At 40.6% G+C, this 22,478-nt stretch overlaps 2 protein-coding genes across 9 annotated transcripts in view; one reads left to right on the top strand and one right to left on the bottom strand.

Annotated features, from left to right (window-relative positions):
• U2surp (U2 snRNP associated SURP domain containing) overlaps window positions 1–3,505 on the bottom strand; it is an 80,232-nt gene extending 76,727 nt beyond the window's left edge. For 6 of the 7 annotated variants that reach the window (XM_063249131.1, XM_063249126.1, XM_063249129.1 and 3 more), the window contains exon 1: window positions 3,416–3,505. In XM_063249131.1, the coding sequence (XP_063105201.1) occupies window positions 3,416–3,460 (45 nt within the window). In that variant the 5' untranslated portion in view covers window positions 3,461–3,505. The other variant, XM_063249130.1, reaches the window with a different exon arrangement.
• The window catches only part of Paqr9 (progestin and adipoQ receptor family member 9), a 46,883-nt gene continuing 27,873 nt past the window's right edge, over window positions 3,469–22,478 (top strand). Inside the window, exons 1-2 of one of the 2 annotated variants that reach the window (XR_001202794.2) lie at window positions 3,469–4,455; window positions 4,555–5,496. The gene's annotated coding sequence lies outside the window, so the exon portion shown is untranslated. The remainder of the gene's footprint in view (window positions 4,456–4,554; window positions 5,497–22,478) is intronic. The other variant, XM_063249135.1, reaches the window with a different exon arrangement.

Here is a 22,478-nt window from a genome sequence, read left to right as displayed (position 1 = left end):
AAAACAGAGATTTTTAAATCTTATCAAGTCATATACCAGCACCAATGCTGCAGAATTAAGTTTCTGAAAAGTACCAATAAAGAAAAAGGAAGTTCATACTTCCACCTTTCATCTCAAAATACAACTACCTTAAACCAAAAATCTAAACACCCAGCATGTCAAGAGAAAATTACAACTATACCATAACACAGATTCAGTATAAAACTGGCAAGCTATGAGCAGCCTAATTTTTAAGGTTTGCATTTTGTTCAGTTTATCATATTTAAATCTTCAGATACCACAAAAATATATACTGGAAGTAAAAAGCATTAAACAGAGCCTCATTTTACCTAACTTTTTTAAAGTGATATTTTTTGTTAAGAAAGATAGTTCCCAAAGCATTCAGCATTGTATGTCCAAGGAACCCAGTATTATTTCCTGTGTGATCCATTAACCTAACTCAATTTTTGACAGCATGGCAAAAAATAGGTGTTATCACGAAGTGAAATAACAGGGCACACAATTCCACTCTATTAGCAATATCACCCACCCAGAAGAAAGAGGAGGAAAGGAAATACCAGATTCTCATAACACACTCATTTAGATGAGTAGGCAAACAAAACAACTCCTAAAGTCAAAATAACAAGCTGGTTTTAATAAACTAAATTAGAACTATGTTTAACAAGTTTATAAACTTAACAATTATAGGCTCAAACTCTCACATTCCCCCCTAAATCAAAGCTATAATATGGCACAAAAAACCCCTTCCCTACAAAGACAATATTCTAGACTAAGTATAAACATCCATAGATGCAAAGGAAACCTTACTTCTGTAATATTTACTGAATGTCTGTATCTGCCAGGCTTTAAAATGAAAAGTATAGTAAAATTACACATAAAATGGCATGAGGGTGTCTTCATAAATGTCTTCATATTATACATATAGGTAAGTCATATGACCATATATAAATAAAACGCAATTTTAAAACTGGAAAGAAATGTACAGTTTACCTAACTTAGTCTCAGTAACAATTTTATCATTATTGTTAAAAATCATGTATACTGACCATTTTTTTAATTAATATTTTCCTCAACATCTAGAAATGATTGAGCATTCCAGTCCATATCAATAAAAATTTAACTACCAAAGGTAGAGTATGAAAAAATACTACCTGTATTAGGTAAGATAAGCCACTTAGCTGCTCGTTCCATAGGAAATCAAAATATAAGAGATCAAAGCTAGAAGCTCCCCAAATGGTAGTGCAAGCCACAATGATCTTATACTTCCTCTAATATATTTTGACTTGTTTTAGAAATTTAAAAAGCAGCAATTTAGGCAGTCACCTTGAGAGCTGATGACTTAAGATTCTAAATTTCAGAATTAAAAGTAATCCTGACATTTTGAAAATAAAATACTTTTATTTCCTTTAAGAACAAAAAAGGAGAGGGGAAGATTAGCCATATTATAGGCATTAACACCATCTTCTATCAACTTGGGGGAAAAAAAAGATTATATCTGTAGTATAAATAAGAAAAGTCAGACTCAAGAGTTTAGGCAATCTGACTTAATATTAATTATAAAATCAAGAAATAAAGTTAAATCTCTTGTTCATTACAGAAATCCATAACCTTTCCACTACACTAGTCTCCATATTAATAAAGAAATCATTATCAAAATCTGCACTTTTCCACTACATAACAGTTTCCATGTTAATTGAGAAACAGAGATTCAATACTTTTGAATCCAGATATATTCTGTTAAACATATCAACAGGTGATAATGGAAAGCGACACAAACTGGAAGATTGACTAACAGAAAATCCAGTTAAGTTCTTTATAGGGAACATCCAAACATTGACAACTAAAAGAAGTATTATTTTGGAAAGAAGCCTGAACATACAAAGCCTCAAATAAGGGAATTTAACACATTAAGAAACAAAAATCGTGAACTATTATGGATGTAGCTAGCATTGGTAATACGCAGTTCCCTAATGCTATGTGAAGCTCTGTGTGTGTGTGTGTGTGTGTGTAAATGAGTAGGGCAAGATACCCGCCTATTAGTCTCCCAAGCCAAAGGAAATTAGGAGAAATAAGGAACCTCACAGGGAGTAAAGGTTTGATTAAAAAGCCACCAAACTGGCCCCTTATCAGTTTAACTTAAAGATGTTTGGTAAAGAGGCTATTACTAATTATAAACTGCGTGTCTGGTGTACATCATTCACCAAATAGCACAAAGATTCAGCTTTATCAGAAACTGACAAAGCAAGTACAAAATGGGTTACTGCCTTTCTCAGAACAAGTAGCAAATACAAGGTTCTCCTCTTTTACTTAAACTTAATTTGCTTATAATCATACACTTTTTATATCCCTAGAACCTTTTAGTGTTACACATCTTCGTGTATCAGCATCATGCTACTTCATGGCAGTACAAAATACTTTTAATACTGAGTTTCAGACGAGAAACTCAAAGCAAACAAGGAATTACACGACCCATGACCCGCCCAAGATGGCACTAACCACAATTTTGCTAAGGCTAAACTTCCACAGTTCACTGGTTTCATAAGACGTGCACTCAACTCTCTGTAAATACTAATCTTAGGCACCCTCCAGGTCTATAGATGTTCTACTTTCAGTGCAGATCTGCGGCCCTCAAAAAGTATTTCATAGCCCGACGTGGCGGCGCACACTTTTAATCCCAGAATTCTATAGGCTAAAGCAAGAGAATCGCAGCGAGTTCGTGGCCAGCCTAGGCTACAAAGTGAGTTCAAAGCCGACCTGAACTACATAGTGACACCCTGTCTCAAAAAACTGAACAAAAAAAAGTACTCGTTTTTTCACTCGCTGGAGTGAGGTAATGCCACGTGCAGAGTGTAACATTAACCTTGGCGACGCAGCAGTGCAGAGCCAAGCGGCTCCCGCCTCTGCACTTCCCAACCTGCATCCTTCCACTATTAAGTCTTTCCACCACAAACGTGAGATCCGAAGGGTTATTGGGTCCTTGAACGGTAGACGCAAGTAAAACACAAAACTAAAGAACCGAGAAAAAAAACAAACAGCCACTGAAGCACCGGGAAGATTCCCGCCTCTCACGGGCGCTACCCGGCAGCCTCAGGACTCAGCACGCAGTGACACAAGGGCTCGTTTTCATGGCTTCCCACCTCAGGGTGAAGTTCTGATTTCACCCCAATGCCAAGGAGGGGCCAACCTACTCACGCCGCCACCCCGTGGGCACGCCAGTCTCGAGACGAATCCAGACTGAGACTAAGGAGACACCAGGCCTCTCAACCTACGTACCACGGTGCGGCGGGCCCCAGGCCTACTGTTGCGACCAGACTTCGGATCCCCATCCCAACCACCTCTCGTAGGCCAGTTGTGTCTGGAGGCCTCTGACGACAGTGACTGGCCCACTGACTTACGAAGAACTCTGAGAAATTACCTTCGAACTGGCCTTCTGAGACCCGCCTGGCGTTTTGTCCGCCATCTTGAGCTTTGCCCCTCCTTCGGCGGCGGCAGCAGCACGGGCGAGTCGAGCACCGAACACTGGATCTCAGTGAAGCCCGCCAGAGGCCTATAAGGTTGAAAATCGACTACCGAGATGATGGATTCAAACCGAGCTGCGCCACGTGACTTCCGGTGTCAATAACTTCCCTAGCCCTTCCCACTCCCTTGATTACTACAGTGGTTTTCCTGGGAGTGTCGTTCCCGTGTCGTATTTACATAGTCTCTTTTTTTTTTCCCTTTGGGGCTGGCTGATGTTTCACCTTTTTCTCAGAGCTAACCTTTGAAGATGCGAGCCACTTGTAATTCTTGGGCGGAAAGGAAGCTGGGTTTTTTTTTTGTTTTGTTTTGTTTTGTTTTAAACGAAAAGCACTGACTGCTAAGGAGGAGCGTTTGCTTCAGCTCGGAAAATAGGTCTGGAGCTAATTGGACTTGGGCGCTGATCCGTGCAGGCACTGTTATGCCACCTCGAGAGCTCACACACCGGCATGGAGAACAGATTTGTAATCTGCTCATGTTAAAAGGGTGACTGCTGAGTTACAGCTGTGCCTGACAACGCACAGAGCATGTCACGCAGTCACGGAGTGATCCGATTAGAGACTACTAGGGCGACTGCAGATGGCCCATAGAGAGGCAGTGAAGGGGAGGATCGTAATCTAACATATATGTAAATTGTGTTATTTTTAAAGTTAATTTTATTTTTAAATTTTGAGGCATTCTGTATTGTCCAGGGTGGGCTCAAACGTGGGATGTTCCTGCCTCATCTTTCCCAGTAGCTAAAATTACAGGCCTAGCCACCATGCTTGGCGTACAGTTTTCATTTTTAGTCATATAAACAGTTTTGAACTTAGTACTTTAAAAAAAAATCAATACAGATTTAGATCTGCATTCAGAGAAGGAAAGCTTCCTTGAGGAGGTCATATGGATCCAAACCAAGCAAAGAAAATAGAAAGGGCCTTCCAGAACGAAGAAATACAGGTATTTTTGCTTGGATCAGGGAGGTTTTTGTCTTTGAAATTTGAGCTAGCATTTAAAATTGGGAGATTTGGAATAAAATTTAACTTTTATTTCTTTCAGTGCCAGGGATGGAATCCAAGCCCAAGACCTTCACATTGAGCCATATCTCCAGACCTTTTATTGACACAGTCTTATAAAATCACTAGGTCTCTTTAAGTTGCCTGGACTGAGCTCAAATTTGAAATCCTCCTGCATCAGCCTTCCAGAATGTTGGGGTGGCAGATATAAGCCACTAAAAATTCAGCTTTTCTTGAAAACAGAAAAAGTCTGGCAACACTGGATGACACTCCAGTTAGATGAGATGCAGGAACCGGTGGGGAACAAGGCTATACACCCCAGTTCTCCAGACCTGTACCTGATAACAGATTCCCTATACCTGATTTCCTGGTGGACGTTTTAATTTTCTACTTCTGACATAAAGGCATAGATCTTACCCAGGAGTGATGATAGGAGTATTAACAGCCAGTCTTCCAGGCACCAGGAACCAATTTATCAGCCAAGGAACAGAAGGCTCAGTGTCTAGGATCCACACTAATTTTAGAGGCTCCCAAAATTTCTGCATCTCTTTGAAAGTGGGGGATGGTAGTATGGAGAGAGCTTTTAACAATCCAAATGTCTGTAGACACTGCACACTAAGAGATGAAGACCTTAAAAATGATTACTGAAAGCCAGAACCTGTGATGGATAAAGGACTGCTCTCAGATCATACTGCTTTCATTGCAGAGACTTTTTAAACAGCTTCCCCCTGCTCTCTAGGCTTCCAGATATAGGATGCTGAGCACACAATCCCATCCATCTGCTCATTTGGCATTAACTGCATTTTTAGCATGTGAAAGTCTGAAGAAAGAAAATGAAGAGATAACTAAGATCACATGTAGACTTTTAAAAGAGAGATTTCAATGGAGGAGCAGCATCCAAGGAATGTGTGGTCTGTACGGATTTCCATCCTTCCAGGGAATTTAATTCCCACTTCACACCCACCCCAACTGCCTGCCCTGCAAGGTAAGATTTCAGTGGCAACAGCAGCTTTTCTCCCTTATCTCCTTATTGATTATATTGATTACTTATTGATTATAGAATTCATTACTTTACTTATTGATTATAGAATTACCTTACTTATTGATTATAGAATTCATTTGACAATAGTAGGCAGCTGTGGCTTTTTTATTTTTCTTTCAATATAAGGCTCCGCCACTGAGCTACACCCTCAGCCCTTTGCATTTATTTTTCAGACCAGGCCCAGGATAGCCTAACTTTTATAATTTTTCTGCCTCAGCCTCCCAAGTAGCTGGGATTACAGGTGTGTGTCACTGCACTCCAATAGGAGGGGCATTCCTTTTTAAAGCAAAAATACCTGGAAGTAAATGATATGTAAAAATCATGACAAAAAGTATAAAACCCAAAAATGGGCTGGTGACATGGTAAAGACAAAGTAACTCTTAATTATTGTCTTGATAAAAATAGCTTTGCTTATGTAGCCATTATTGTATCGAAAGTAATAAAAATTACTCCAAAATGGAATACTGCTCCAAATGGAATACTGAGGAAATCATGTGTGTGTTTGTGTGTGTGTGTGTGTGTGTGTGTGTGTGTGTGAGACAGAGAGAGACAGAGACAGAGACAGAGACAGAGACAGAGGACTTGGGTTGCCCATGATGTGAGCCAACAGATAGCAGCATGTAGGGAACCCTCTTTTGCCAGTGGCTTGGTATCCAAAGTTGGGCATGACTTGGACCACCACAAATAAAGCCTCATTTAGCCTATGTGCTCTACACAGTGAAGGGCCCATAAAGCTGAAACTCATAAAACCAAATAATGTAAAAGGTGTGGCAGCACATGCCTATAATCCAAGCACTTAGCGGGTGGAGGGAGGAGGCTTGCCTCAAATTCAAGGCCAGCCTGGGCTACATATTGCTGCCCAGAACACAAAGTGATCTCCAAAAAAGGGGAGCTGGGTCTTGATAGAGACTGAAGTTAGAGAAAAATGAAAACAAGTCTATCGCTCTTATTAATTATACCTGGTTATTAATAACAGGTATAACGATTTAGCTCAGCGGCATAAGTGCCTGCCTTGCAAGCAGGCAGTCGTGAGTTCGATCCCGGTACCAATAAAAAAAGGAAAAAGACAATAAATAAATAAATAAATAAATAACAGGTATAACTACCATGATATTAAGTACATAGTAAGTCTTTCTATTAAAAAAACATGGTGTACCTTTCTTCTTTTGCTTCACATTTACTTTGTATATTTCCTCTTATGTTAATTCTTAGATATTTTATCTTTTCTGTTGGTGCTATACATAGAATAAGGTTTTTCTCTCTTGTATATGTCCCAAGTAATTGTTATTGTTATATATTAATGTGTAATATGTTTTCAAATACTTTTATTATTTACAGCTTTCCAGTTCATTCCCTTAACTTTCAGTTATATAACAGTATTACTTGCAAATAGTTATAAGCTTATTTCCTCCTGCCCCTTTTAAATCTCTTACCTTCTTTGGGTAAGTACATTAGCCAGTCCCTCCAGGAATAATGCTGAGAAAGAGTACTAATAGACAGCCTTATCTTGCTCCTGACTTTAATGAGAATTCGTCTAGTGTCCTCATGATGAGAATAACTTCTGGGTTGCACATTGAATTATATGTTAAGTTTTTTGGAAACCATAGAATTGAAGATTCAGAATTTAAAATGCACATAAAAAAAACTCAGAGGATGGGAGGATACACCAAACAAGGACAGTAGTCAGCCTGTTGAGAAATGCTGGCCTGTGTCATCACAAATCAAGACACTGCCATGACTTGGGGCCAAACAGAAACAAAGTAGAGTGAGATGAAATCTCAATGCTGTTTTAATGTGCATTTCTCGAATGACCAGTAATGGTGAACATTTCTTCATGTATTTATTTGCCATTTGTATATCTTCATCTGAGAAATGCATATTCAACTCAGATGCCCCATTTTTGGAGAGGGTCTTTGGATTTGGGGGCCTTGATATTCTGATAAGTCCTTTATCTGAGGGACAGCTGGCTAAAATTCTTTCCTATTCTGTGGGTTTTCTTTTCACTTTGTTGGTGATTCTTCTTGAAGTGTAAAAACTTTTTAATAATATGAGATCCCAGTTTTTTAATTATTTGGAGTACTTCCAGGGCAGTTGTCTCACTCCAGAAAGAATGGCTGCCAACAAGAAATCAACTGATAACAAATGTTGGCGGGGCTGTGGGGGAAAGGAACACTGCTCCACTGTTGGGGGAAGTATAGACTGGTGCAGCCACTAGGGAAATCAACATGGAAATTCCTCGGAAAACTAGGCTTAGAAGTTCCATTCAATCCAGCTATTCACCTCCTGGGTATTTTCCCAGAAAAATTGAAAAAGCTCATGTCACAATGATATATGTGCACCCCTGTTTATAACAGCACAGTTTGTAATAGCTAAAACTTGGAAACTATCAAAATGCACATCAACTGAGGAATGGATGAAAAAGATATGGTATTTTATACAATGGAATACTACTAAGCTATACAAAAGGATTGTCTTGAGGCTTTTATAGGTAAAGGGAGGCAACTTGAGACTATCCTTATAAGTGAAATAAACCAGACTCACATTTATAAATATTGTATTGTCTCTCTACTGTAAAAATTAAATAATAGTAATAAAAAACAAACAGTAATAAGATCCAAAATGCATAATAGATATTACAATAATGAAAGGGAAAGAAAGTGCTCAAATGGAAAGAACAACTTGTAGGTATACATATATAACTGTATGTATGTTTAAGTGTGCAAGATAGATAACCGTACTACTAAGTTTTTGATAGTTCATCAAACAGAATAGTTTGTGCTGTCATTGTCTGCTCACTTTTTATGCTTTGATTTTGTAACTTGAACTACTTCTAAGATAACAATGTAATATATCAACCAGAGATGATTTCTTCTGTATCATGTCTACCCTCTTTTTCTGTTTTAGTTTTTTTTAAATAAAAAGAAAAAAGAAACAAAGTAGAAATACCTGCTCTGTCATTAGTGACAACAGACAGTGTGGAAGGCAGATTAGGAGGACAGATAGAAATTGATATAGGCTCCTGTTGCTTCAGTAACAAATTACTACAAAACTAGTAGGTTGCTTGGTTTGGTTTTGATTTGTTGTTATTGTTGTTTTGGAGAAGTTGTTTTTGTTTTTTGTTGTTTTGGTTTGGTTTTTGTGAGACAGGGTCTCACTGTGTAGTTCAGGCTGGCCTTGAACTGACTATGTAGTGGACTCAAACTCTTTCTGCCTCAGCCTCCCAAGGACTGGAACTGCAGAGGTGAACCACTGTGCTCAACTAAAGCTAGTCTAAACAGCTCACATATGTTACCTTAACTGCTCAAGAGGTCAGCACGCCTGCTGGCCTCCTTTTGGTGACCCTAGAGGAGAATCTTTCTCCTTGCCTTTCCAGCTTCAGCGGTCCACCTACATTTCTTAGCTTGTGGACCATCCAACATCTTCAAAGCCAACAGTGCAGCATCTTCTCTGTGACATCTACCTCCTTCCTTATATCCCTAAGTCTGCCACCTCCCTTTCATAAGGGTAGAATCCTTACATCAGTCTCACTGTGACAATCTAGGAACATCTCTCACCTCAAGAGCTTTCACTTAGCACTTCTGCAGAGTCTCCCTGCCATGTGAGGTGACGTATTTGTAAGTTCTAGGGATTAGGACATGAACATCTTTGGAAACGTTACTGCTCACTCTATAGGATCTATAAAAATTTCTGTTTATATATTTTGTCCCTGGCTGGTAGGACACAGCTTTGACCAGCAAAGCATCAACATGGGAATGGTCCTGATAAACAGTTATTTCTAATCCAGACAGATGGGATGAGATGGTTCTGTCTTGTCAAGGGCTTTTGAGGCATAAAGGAGACAACTGTGTCACAGTGAAGGGGAAAACTTCAGAGTGCTTTTTTTCACTCCTTTATCCATAGTGCTTTGAACAGAATAACCACTAGGCGGGCACTCGGTAAGTATTTGTTAATGAATGAAATGGACACCAGAGATGGCTTCTCAAAAGCACAGGAGAAGACTGGCCTTGCGTTAGAGGAAACAGGAAACAGTCCTAAGTAAAGCCCTGGGGATTCATGGCCAGCGCTCAAGATTTAATCTTTGGAACCAATTCCTGATAATTGTTACCAGCTTCTCAGGAACATTGGCACAGTATTGATTCATTTATTAAAAATTAAAATGATGCTGACTTAAACAGACTTTAAAATCTCAACTCATGCACAGTAATGCAATTGTCTTTTCATCCATTTAAATTTTTTTTCACAAACTGACCGATTTCTACACACGATCCAATCATTCTTTACCGCTTTGCCACGTGGTGGCGCTGCTGCAGTTTGTAAACAGACACCTGCTGTCACAGATTCCCTGGGAGCGAACAGAAAACTCCTGCCCGTGAACCTGGTGTTCTTTACACAATTTTAAAATTTTTCTTGAGCCTGAGGCAGGAGGATTGCCACAGTTGTAGGCCAACCCTAAGGTCAGCTTGAGCTACATAGATGCTGACTCAAAAAGAAAAAAAAATCCTATTGAGGGAACAGCTCACAAAATATTCAGATAACAAAAATATGAGTGATAATCAGTGATCATTTCTCTACAGTCAAGCTTGCTTTGCTTCTCTAGGAGGCCAGGAGCACACTATTTGGCAGAGTGGGCCAACAATAAGTGTTTGATGAATCAATTAACAAATGCGAACAACTATGACTACATACAGATCCCAACCAGACCATCTCATTTTTACTCCTACACAAAGAGTAACAGAAAGTTCTTGAGATCAAATTCTGAATTCTCAGGAGTGAGCTTCTGAGTGGTCCAGTTCAGGTTAGCTGCTTGTGCTTGGTGCAGTCACCTCTGATCTGGGAAATGGTGCTACCGAAGACAGAGGGCCCCAGAGGCTCTCTGTGGAATGAGGGCAATGTCAGGAAGGGGGAGGAGCAAAATTTGCTGTTTTAGCCATTCTGCGTGTCTTTAAGTATATTCGCATTGTACACTATCACCACTAAGAAACTTTTTCTCACTCCCAAAATGAAATCCTGTACCCATTAAATAATAATTCTAATGGGATGCTGTGCTGCTCAGAACGAGATGGATGGGTTGAGAACAGGAGTAAGGCCAGCCTGGGAAACATAACATGATCCCATGATCCCTTTCCTTAATCTCTGGCAAATGTCAGGGGACCACTTAACCTTACGTAGCATATGTCAGAATTTATTTCCTTCCTTTTTTGGGGGGATGCTTTTTGTCTTCAGGTAGTGGGGTTCACACCCAGAACTTCTAACTTTTGGCTATAGTAAATAATGTTACTACGGATATTGTCCAGGCATTCTTGAATTTATGACAGATCTTTGTCTTAATATACACTCTTGATCAATGGTCCTAAGCAGACACCTACTATCATATGAGGACCCGCAGAAAGACAGGCACTCTGAGGCCCTCAAGCTTGACATCTTTTAGAATCCTGGGACAGGAATATGTTCAGAGAAGAGGAATCAGTGTTGCGGTACATGTAAAAACCAATTCTTGGGAAGAAGAATTACGTAGATTAAATCATCCTACGGGAGAAGACCACAGGAAGCTGTGGAAGCCGTTGAAAAGGAACAAAGACTTTTCCTTGTTATTCCCTAAGGCAGACAAGAAAGCTTTGGATGGAGGCACAGAACAACTGATCTCTGATTTCAATTCATTGGACAAAATAATTTTAAAATCTCTAGAATCATTTAATAAAGGAACAACCTTCCTTGTTGAAATATGGATTCCAGAATCTGAAGGAAAGTAGAACATGCAAACTTAGACTATTTTAAATTTTTTTTTATTTTAAAGAGGATAAAACCAATTAAAACAAGTGTAAGAGATACAGGACTTCAAAACATTACAAAATCAACAATAGTTACTATAATGCCTTTTGATGTCTTCAAAATAGCTGCAGGTAACTACAGACATAGTAAAAATAAAACAGAATAGAATAGAAACAATAAAAACAAAACAATGAATGCAATAAAGGATTTCAAAACAAGCCAATAGTAAATCCAAAGTTACTATCGTAATATATTTTGCTATCTTTGAAGTAGCTGCTCCTTGTCATCAGATTTAATATAATTGAACAAAACAAGAGAGAATAAAACTCAACCCAACAAAACAGTGGAAACGATATAGGACCTCAAAACAAGACCACAGGTAATCAACAATGGTTACAATCCTCAGAAGGAGATGCCCCTAGATGCCACACTGCTTACTGCTGTCCTCTGAACTTATGACCTGATCACTGGCCCTAGACCTGCAATGTCAGTGAAACACCAAAGCACTCCAGGCATTCAATTGCATTTCACCTAAATAGCTATTATCACAGCCTGTGCTTCTCTGATTAGCAGACAAATGGGTCGTGGAGGGAGTCTGGTACTTCTTTATTGCCAGCCTGCGAGGTGGAAGGGGCTGGGGTTTGGCTTTTCCCAGTCCACCGGGGGCCCGCTCATGGCACTGGTTCCCAGACTGGGCTTGTTTGCTAGTATGCCTTTGTTCCCTCACCCCGTTGTCTGCAAATGGCCCAAACTTAGACCTCTTTTATCCCAATACTCTGTGGTGTGGTGTGGTGTGATTTGGCTTGATTTGGTTTGGTGGTAGTGAGGACCCAACAAAGGGGTGTTCTACTGCTAGGATACATCCCCAACCCTTTTTGTTTTTTATTTGGAAACAAAGTCTTGCTAAACTGTTCAGGCTGGCCTCAAACTCGTGATCCTCCTTCCTCAATCTCTTGGGTAGCTGGGATCAAATGTGCCACCACACCTACCTAGCTATTTCTGTCTTTGTAATGCCTGAAACCACAGGAGAAAAGACAAACATGGCTAAAACTGTGAAGTTTCCAAAGCTAGTAATTACTCAGCATAAACATAGTTTGCTATGGACTAGTGTTGTGTCCTCCCTGTACTTCATAAGCTGACTACTAAGTGATCTTAAGAAAGTCACATAACCCTCAGAGAGAACTATCTAAGGTTATGGTGACAGGGTCCAGAACGGATCACCAGGTACACAAGGGCCTATACTCAGGGATGTGTATGTTATGCTAGGAAAAACTGGTAAGGGAAGAGGTTTTTTGTTTTTTTTTTTTTTTTTTTTTTTTGGTACCAGGGATGGAACTCTCGACTTGCACTTGCAAGGCAGACACTTACGCCTGCTGAGCTAAATCCCCAGCCCTGGAAAAACTGGTAAATCTAGATGACACTAAAGAAATAACAGAACCACAGTCCATCTTTAATTAATACAAATTAACTGCTCTAGTTTGTGCAGATTAACAGACTGATACTTAGTTTTGTCTCTTCCTTTTTCATTAAAATTTGTGGAAAATATGCTTGAAGAAACTGTGAATACAGTAGATAATGCTTACATTTTGGGGTTTGCATTGGTTACTCATTGCTAAGACAAAATACTCAGCACCCATAAGTTAAGGTTGGAAAAGTTTATTTTGGCTCACAGTTTATAAATGTTTCAGTCCAATGTTGGCCAGCTCCAAGGCAGGGTGGCATGGCAGAGGGGCACTGCAGAGGAGAAACAGTCCACGGCACAGCACAGCAGGCAGGATACGGCAGGAACAAGCAACAGCAGCAGTAGCAGCAGTAGCCTGCCTTTCTTCTGTCCCTTTAGATTTCATCCAGGCTACAAGTCTTTGGGTGGCACCACCCACATCCGTGATGGGGCTTCTATTGTCCACACCTAGATCTATGCTAAATCAATTTAATTATCACACACCCATAATTCAGCCACCACCAAAAGCCACACCTATGGCACATGAGGCTTGGGGGAACATCTAGATACAAGCCATAACAGGGTTTGAAGATAAACTGCTACAACCTCCCTTGGATGGCAATTTGGCCACAGCTATCCAAATGGGAACTGCATATGCCATTTGACTTGGCAGTTCCACTTGTAAGCATTTACCTGTTAGGATTCACTCTCACACAAATAAACAATATATGCAGCAAAAGTCACTACAGCCTGGATAGTCACCAACACAGGACTTTAAGCTACACAAAGCCAAAGACTGCTATGTAGATGGAGCTGAAATTCAATGCCACTGAGAGAAAAATGGGGAAGAAATTAATGTACATCTAGGAAATTGCCTCAAGACACACTGCTGCATGACAAATGCAAGGTAGAGAATTTTGTGTGTGTGTTTTAAAGACGCCTATAAGGTATACAATGTACAAATGTGTGGTAAGCAACTCCCGTGATGGCCCACATTGATCTCCAACTTCTGATCATGCCTATGCCTAACTTCCTCCCCTGAGTGTGGATTTAAACCTAACAAGTGGCTTGCAACAAACAGAACTTAGCAAAAATGATTGAATCATTTTAGGAGATTAGATTACAAAAAACAAACAAACAAAAAACCTTTTGGCCTCTTGCCTTGCTGGCCTGGTCTAGCTCTTTTCTCTCATTTGCTCCAGTGGTGCCAGCTGTCATGCTGGCAGGTGCCCCAGGGTGAGGCCCATATTGCACAAAGATGAGGGAAACCTCAGATTCAAAGCCAGCAACCAAATGGGGCCTTCAGTCCAGCAACCTTGAGAACTGAACTCGGCCAACAACCCTTTGACTTGGGCTGTGCAGGAACCACAGCACACGGGACTCCAGCCTTTTGAAAGCCAGAAGGAAGGTCAGCTCAGCTGCAGAAAACGCACCATCATATATGTTTATTGTTCTGAGATGATAAGTTTTGGGGTAATTTGTTTATGACAACTTGCTTCACATGATACAATTTGTACATTTATTTGCCTGTGCATACATGCAATATTTATCCTTTAAAACTGGCAACTATGCTTTCCACTAGGGAAGGAAATAAGATTCTGGGGCAACAGGTAATAGAAAATTTATTTCACTATATGTACTTTGGTTTCCCTGAAAATATTATTTATTCCTCAAAACTTTTTTTTTTTTTTTTTTTTTTTGTCTTTTTGTCTCACAATGCAGTTCAGGCTGGCCTTGAGCTCACTTTGTAGCCCAGGCTCGTCTCAAACTCGCAACAATCCTCCTGCCTCGGCCTCCCGAGTGCTGGGATTACAGGCATGAGCCACCATGCCCAGCTCATATTCCTCAAAACTATTGACTAGATACTTTTTTGTCTTTGTGGAGATAGCGAAAAAAGATTATTTTATAAACTATAATTTTTGATATGTCATGATTTCATATGAAGACAAAAGCCAAGGCCAAACAAAAAACAATAACAAGAATAGCAGAGCAACCGAGATGTGATTACTATTTGCAATACATTGATGTGTCAATTGATTCTCCAGTGGTAATTCTGAACTGTTTCTTTCTTTTATATGTATATATTACCTCCATTACTCATAATTTATTTTAATATCCTCCAAAAAACAATAATTAGCAAGGCCCATTTCTGGAACTTGAAGCTTGTTTTCTGTGTTTACTTACAATCATGGAAAAGATTGTTCACGCTTTCTTTCATGTGGTATACATCACATTGTTGCACATTTTGAAAGATTCATTCCTTTCACTGTTCTGGAGGAAGGAGGCTACCTTCCGCCAGCCTCCTCCTCGCCTTCCTCTCGCTCTGCTCCCCTGAGCTCCAGCCATCCCGGCTCCACCTCCCTCCCCAGGTCCTGCCCTTTCCTGTCTCTGTTAACACACACTGCCTCTCTCCAAGTTCCTCTTCTGGCTTCCCTGATGCAGAGCAGAACTGCAGGCTCCTCTCTTGCCCCTCCGCCCACCCTTGCCTGATCCTCTCATCTTTGTACCCATCTTCTTGGTCCCCTACTCCTTTGTACCCCTGTATTTTGTACTTCATTCCAGACAGGCTTTCACTCACTGTGTCATTATTTTTCTCTCTTCCCTAAAAGAACATAAATCCCCTGAAAAGAACGGGAAGATGCAAACGTGCTACCTGTCCTTTTCAGTTTCCCACTTCCTGCAGTGCATAACCCTGCCCAGCCTGGGCCGTTCAGTGCCTTAGGGAGGCCCTATCTCAAAACACAAACTGAAAAATAAAAAAGGGCCCAGAATGCAGCTCAGTGAAAAGGGCCTGGATTCAACCCCCAGGACCACAAAAAGGGAAGAAGAGGGAAGGGAAGGAGGAAAGGTGGGAGGGCGAGAAGGGGAGATGCCTGGGAGCTGTCCCCGCAGATTTTCTCCTCAAGTCTCATTGGTCAAAGATATGCAGATGCCTAGGCCTAAGCCAAAGGATGGCAAGAGGAAAAAGATGACAATGAAGGTTTATGTGGAATTCATGTTATCTGAATACAATAGTTCTGCTGAGAGGAGAAAGGGAGAGGAAAATAACCTACATTATCTTTCATATTTTGAAGACCTAAGCTCACTCACTGGCTTCTCTCTCCCTCTGTCTTCCCCTTTCTACCTGCCTCTCTCCCCCTCATCTCTCTCTCACTATTTTGCTAAATTGTACATATCAGTTAGAAAAATGTTATGTCATCCCTAGCACCTTCAGGTCTAGTTTTTAAATGATCGATCACATATGTGACCTAAATCCAGCACAGAACAGGATTTTAAAACTTTTAGCCCCAGTGGTACTGCAGGCAGGGAACATACGGTAGGGTCTAAACACAGTGAGGCGATTAAACTCAGCTGCACCTGCGGCTGCCAAGACCTGGACGTGTTGCATATTCCTTCCTTCCCAACTGGTCGGGATTCTTCAGGGGGCGTAACAAGCCGGACATGTTATGGCCTCTGAAACACATGCCTTTGCTGCCAGACGAGTTAGCTTAAGTCCCAAATCCACCACAAACAATGCATGAACCATGAACAATTAATTAATGATTTAAATTTTCTGAGCCACCGTTTCCTTATGTGTAAACTAGAGATAATAATACTGACCTTGCAGGCTTCTCTGAGAGGACTTTAGTGAGAGTCTGGAATGCGAGTCCACAGCAGGTATATCAAGAATATAAAAATAATCTGCATATCTATAATTACTTATAATTCTAACACTCTGGGAAGCTGAGGCAGAAGGATCATAAATTCAAGCCCAGTCTGCACAATTTAAAAGATTAGCAAGACCCTGTCTCAAAATTTAAAAAAAAAGGAAAAAGGCCAGGCATGGCGGCTCACACCTGTGATCCCAGCCCCAGAGAGTCTGAGGCAGGAACCACAAGTTCAAGTCCCATCCAAGCTACACTGAGAGACCCTGTCTCAAAAAAAAAAAAAAATACATACATATATATATATATATATATATATATATATATATATATATTTCTGCAGATGTAGCTTAGTGTGGAGGCCCTAGGTTCAATCCCCAATACAGTGAAATAAGAAAGAAGAATGCCACAGTAAAAACAACCACCATAAAATAATGTTGTAGGGCTGGGGATTTAGCTCAGCGGCATAAGCACCTGCCTTGCAAGCAGGCGGTTGTGAGTTCGATCCCCAGTACCGATAAAAAGAAAGAAAAAAAAAGTGTAAAAAAAATGTTGTAATAGCGCAAGAACTGCTGAATGTCTCCTGGATAGAATACAATCACCTTACATACCTTACATAGCAGGTCCCCAGCTCTCCCCATTCATCTGAAATAAAAACCAAAGACTATCTGGGATCAAAGTGTACCAAAGCAAGAGTTCCATCATTTCCAAAATGCCTCTCCTCTCCAGGATCCCCCTCAGCCTTTTCCTGCACTTTTTATAATATCCATGCTGAATCCGAATTGTGTTTTTCCACCACTTATCCAGCAGAAACAAAATGGGAGCCATATTTGCAATTTAAAGTTGTTGGGGCCGGGCATGTAGCTCAGCAGCACAGCACCTGCCTGGCAAGCGTGAGGTCCTGGTTTAATTCCCAGTACCAAAAAAAAATTAAAGTTGCCAACCAGCTATATTTTAAAAAAGCAGAAACAGTTGTAATTACTTTGAATACTATATTTGCTTACCACAATTATCCAAAATATTATCACTTAAGCATATAATGAAATTAAAGATTAGCACTGAGATATTTTACATTCTTCTATTTGTAAGAAATCTTCAAAATCTAGTATACCAGCTCCATTTCTAGATCAGTACTGTCACCTAGTGTCACCTGCTCCCAGAACCTGACCCTTGACCTAATCAATTGCCTGACCCAGCAATCTTTCTAATTCTCTTATTTACAATCGATGAACAAGTAATATACACTACTTTCTTCCTGAGCACAAAGTTGAACCACATGGCTAACGGGGAAGTGCCTCCTAGTTTCCCCACCATCACCACCGTCTTTAAAGGTGGACATGTGTGTGTGTTGTTCTACAACGTGCTTATTTTTCTTAATATGTCTGGCAGATTTTTCATCGCATTACATGTCAACCCATCTCTTCCTTGCTGTGTGTATGGAAGGCAACATATCTGCATGCTTAAAATTCAAACTATTAAAAGATGAACAGTGACATTCCCTCCCTTTTCTGGTTCCTCACTTACACAGATCCTACATCAGGTTGATAGGTAACCACTGTTGTTTATTTTTTACAACTAATTATTCTTTATTCATTGAACCAAATAGGAACATGAATATAGAATCTGATTTCTTCCCTTTTTAGATAAATTTTACACATATTTTATGTACTGCTCACACCTTGAAGTCCCCATACCCACAAATTTCAAAGAACTTTTTTCACAGAGGTTTGCTATTTCTGGGTGGTTCTTCCATAATCCCCTGTAACCCCCTGTGGATGGAATCTTGAGTTGTCTTTGATATTTGCTATTACAATGATTATTATAATAAAGAACATTGCACCTATGTTGCTTTCCATCTGTGCAAGTACATCTGCAGGATATATTCCCAGGAAGGAAACTACACAAAGTATATTGGATACTCAGTTTTGATAAGCTTTGCCAAATTGATTTTTTTGGGTACTGTGCCAGCTTATACTCCACTAGTACACATCAGTCTTTTTCACTGCTGCATAATATTCTGAAATACAGAGAGTTTATACCAGTCTATAGGTCCTTCTACTACACAGGATATGAGGTTGTTTTCAATTATTGTGTCATACACAGAATTACAATGAACATCCCATATGTGCTTATTTGCCCATGTATTTCTCTAAAATAATTAAACAAAATAGCAGCAAAAGCAGCAGCTCGTGCAGAGGTAAAACTGAGCACGAGTGATGGGGTAGAGCCAAGCACCAAAGTAGGGAGAACAGGAAGAGGAGGGCAGATGTGGTCAGGGGTTGTAAACACAGCTTAGAAAGTAAGCTTCAGGATTTTATTCAAAACTATCTGATCTACATTGAAAAACATCGCTGTGAGCACTGCATGGGAAATGGTCTGGAAGGAGCTAGGGGAAGGGACCAGGCAGCACCGTATGTGAGGCCTGGCTAGAGAGTGAGTAAATCCTTAGCGAGTTGCGCCAAATGTGCAGTCCACAGGAGGACACAGCAAGGGGCACCAGGATCAACAGGGCAGACACAGCCTCTGCCGCCAGGACCCTTCTTTCTGAGAAGTGACACCAAGATCCAACAATATTTGTAGGTGTAGACAACAGCCCGAGGTGGTGGGCACAGAGGCTTCCAAGGCAGCTGCTTTGCATTCCCTGATTTGCATGCCCTATTCTCCCCATTACTCGCTGTCTCACTTCCTCTCTTTGTGTCTCTTCCTCTTCTTTTCACTCTTTTGGCCTCCTCCTCTTTCTTCTCTCCCTTCTCTCTTTTAACAGATTTCTTCCTCTGAAATAGTTGGTGAGAGAATTGAATCACATCATTTTTGAAAAGGGCTTAGCACTGGTATAAAAAAATGGTATTCGATTTATATTAGGGAAAGAAAAGAAACAGCATCCTGCCTTTCCTATTCCTTTCTTGTGCTCCTGCTGACCTTCCAGCAAACATTTGGGTTTTAGATCCTTGCCCCTATGCTGAGGGGACCAACTGGGCTTGTAACTCTCTGCATGTGCTTGGCCAGAATTCTGAGCTGCCAAGTAATGTAAATCATCTGTTTGTGCACTTTTGGGTTTGTTGTTTTTCCAAAGTTTTGCTGGGTGTGGTGATACATGCCTAAAATTCCAACAGTTGGGAGGCTGAGGCAGAAGGATTGCTTCAAATTCAAGGCCAGCCTGAACCCTATGGTGAGGCTCTGTATAAAAAAGGCAAAAAAGAAAGGAAGGAAGGAAGGAAGGAAGGAAGAAAGAAAGAAAGAAAAGATTGACTTCTTTTTCTCCCTCCCTTCTTACCACAGAATTTGCAATATGTTAGAAATTACAGGTGGAGGGACCCATTTATTTAATGGGTATAAAATTATTATGGTTAAGTTTATTGTTTTTGACCACAACTCTATGGGGACATTAATAAATGTGACTGCTTTTGCTAAAATAGTCTTTATCCCTGTGGCTTTGTACCCTGATAATGCAACATGCTGCTCCACTGACTTCTAATGAACTTAGCCCACTGAGTAGCAGAAATGTAAAGAAAATAACTTTATAAATACATAATGTTGTGCGGACTGAAGTAGTTTTAAAGTCATATGGTGTCAGAACATGTAAAAGGTGCACTTAAAGGTAGTTTTGTCTTTCTTTTCTAATACGCCTTTCTCTGTAGATGTCTTTAAAATTTCACAGAAATCTAAGGTAAGGTTGCTATGGACTGAATCGTGTCCCTCCTGAAAATCGTCTGATGAAGCCTCCATCACTCATGTGGCTATGTCTGGAGATGAGGCCTATGAGGTGGTGGGAGAGTGGGTCCTAATGCAGCTCAACTGTGCCTTTGTAAGGAGGAAAAGTGGTGTCACATCCCCACCATACTACTGAGAAGGCAGCTGTCCGCAAGCGAGGAGAACCCTCACAGAAAAGATCCTGTGACACCTTGATGGGGGCTTTGAGCCTCAGGAGCTGAGAAAATAAAATTATGAGGTTTAAGCCATCCAGGCTATGATATTTTGTTATGGCAACTGAAGCCCACTAATACACTAGAGGTCTTAAATCTTAAGACAATATGATTTGTTCCTAACTACTAGGCTTTTTAAAGGCTTTACTCAGGGCTGGCAAGAGTGAGGTTATGAGTTTGATCCCACTACCAAGAAAAAAAAAGCTTTATTCAGCCTCAAGGTCTTAATTAAGATGATTTCTTTTAGTAGCTGAGGATTTATCCAGGACTATGTCTGGTAGCCAGAGGTGCTCTGTTGGCTCACCGGGGTGCAGCCCTGACGGGTGTGCTCTGGTCCTCAGCTCCTCCCTCTGTCTGCTTCCTGGGTGCCCTGGGATAAGTAGCTGCTCCCCTTCCTTTCACCATGCAGTTTCTGCCTCGGAGCCAGGTGACTGTTCTGGACCCACTGGAAACCAGGCCAAGTAGATCCCTCTAAGCTGTGGGTGTCGGCAACAGGGAAATAACTGACTCTTTGGGTAAATAGCTCAAAATTGATGATAGTAATTATGATACTTGTAATTAAAGTGCCTTGCTGATTCAGGTCATGTCCACAGTTGGAAAGTGAAATAATGCTATTTACAAAATAATCAGCCTGGGTTTCCATTGAAGGACTGCGTATTATCTAGGTGTCATGGTTTATGTTTGTGTCCCCCAGGCCTCATGAGTTTGCATTGTTCGTATGTGATGGTTCATTGTCTAGTGCTTGGATTGATGGTGTCAGTGCTCCACCCACATAGGGGTGGAGCCAGGATGTGATGTAATGGCAGGAAGAAGGTGTGTCTTTCTCTTTGCTGGTTTGAGCTTGCTGTTTGCAGCCACCATGAACGGTGGTCCAGCCATGCCCGCCTGTCTTGGAGCCAACTGAGTGTGGACTGAAACCTCCAAAAACTGTAAGAAATAAACCTTTCCTTTCCCAACTTGGACATCAGGTATTTTGTCTCAGCGACGATCATAAAGTAACTAAGACACTAGGTGTCAAATCAAATGCTCTCTTTTATCCAGATGCTAATCCTTGTGTACACCTTCTCATACCTTCATCTCTGCTCATAGATCATTTATAAATCAATACATGCACTTGCAGAGCTGTCTTTTCTTCTGCTTCTTATTTAACAACATAATATTGAAGGATTCTCATTCAAGAAAGCAGGCTAAAGGCACCCTTGCTTTCTGCCATTCCAGAAATCATCATATTTTTAAAGGGAGATAAAATTTAAAAACTGAAGAGAACAGAAGAAGTCACTAGCAGACAATGTTTCTGGAAAGCAACCAGATAAACAGAGAAAACAAAAACTCAGAACACCCCAGAAAGAACACAGATAAGGGTGAGTGCATGCTCACATTTGACAAGAACATTACACCCAAATGGATTAGAATGGCACATTAATTCATTTTCTACTGCTACAGTATAATACCTAAATAACTTAGAAAGAAAAGAGGTTTATTTAGCTCACAGCTTTACAGACAGCAAGTCCAGGTTTGGGTGGCCTCACCGGGTCAATCTCTGATGACACTTCCCCCAAATGTGGGCCTCATCATCACAAAATGGTGGATCGTGGTGGATGGGACGTGTGTGAACAGGAGGAATCATATGGTGAGATTGGAAGTCAGAGACCCACTGGAGAATCCAGCTCCTCTTTTGTAAGAATTCTTACAGAATCTGACTGGAGTTCCACAGAACTACTTCAACCTTTCAAAGAGAGTGTCCCCAGGCACCTAAAGCTTCCTGTTAGGCCCACCTTTTAAAAGTCCAATGCCTCTCAAAACAACCACACTGCAGACCAAGCCTCCAACACACCAACCCTTGGGGGACAAACCACATTGGAACCACAGCACAAATGTAAGTGTTCAACAAATGTTCGCTATTATATCATCACTCTGGAACTTGTATTTGTCACTCCAGGTCAGTTTCACGTACCTGTAATTTATTCCTTGTGGGACTATATAATATTCCATAACTTCTTCATCCACTTTCTTTCTTTTTTTTTTTTTTTTTTTTTTTTTTTTTTTTGTCTTTTTCCTTTTTATTGGTCCCGGGGATCGACAGGCGCTTATGCCGCTGAGCTAAATCCCCAGCCCCTTCATCCACTTTCTTTTCATTTTTTTATCCAT

Source organism: Cavia porcellus, unplaced genomic scaffold (assembly GCF_034190915.1).
Source record: "Cavia porcellus strain 051 isolate PalLab524CR breed Dunkin Hartley unplaced genomic scaffold, mCavPor4.1 scaffold_5, whole genome shotgun sequence".
Classification (NCBI taxonomy): Eukaryota; Metazoa; Chordata; class Mammalia; order Rodentia; family Caviidae; genus Cavia; species Cavia porcellus.
Note: the sequence above shows the minus strand (reverse complement) of the source record. Positions and strands in the feature narration are given on the sequence as shown.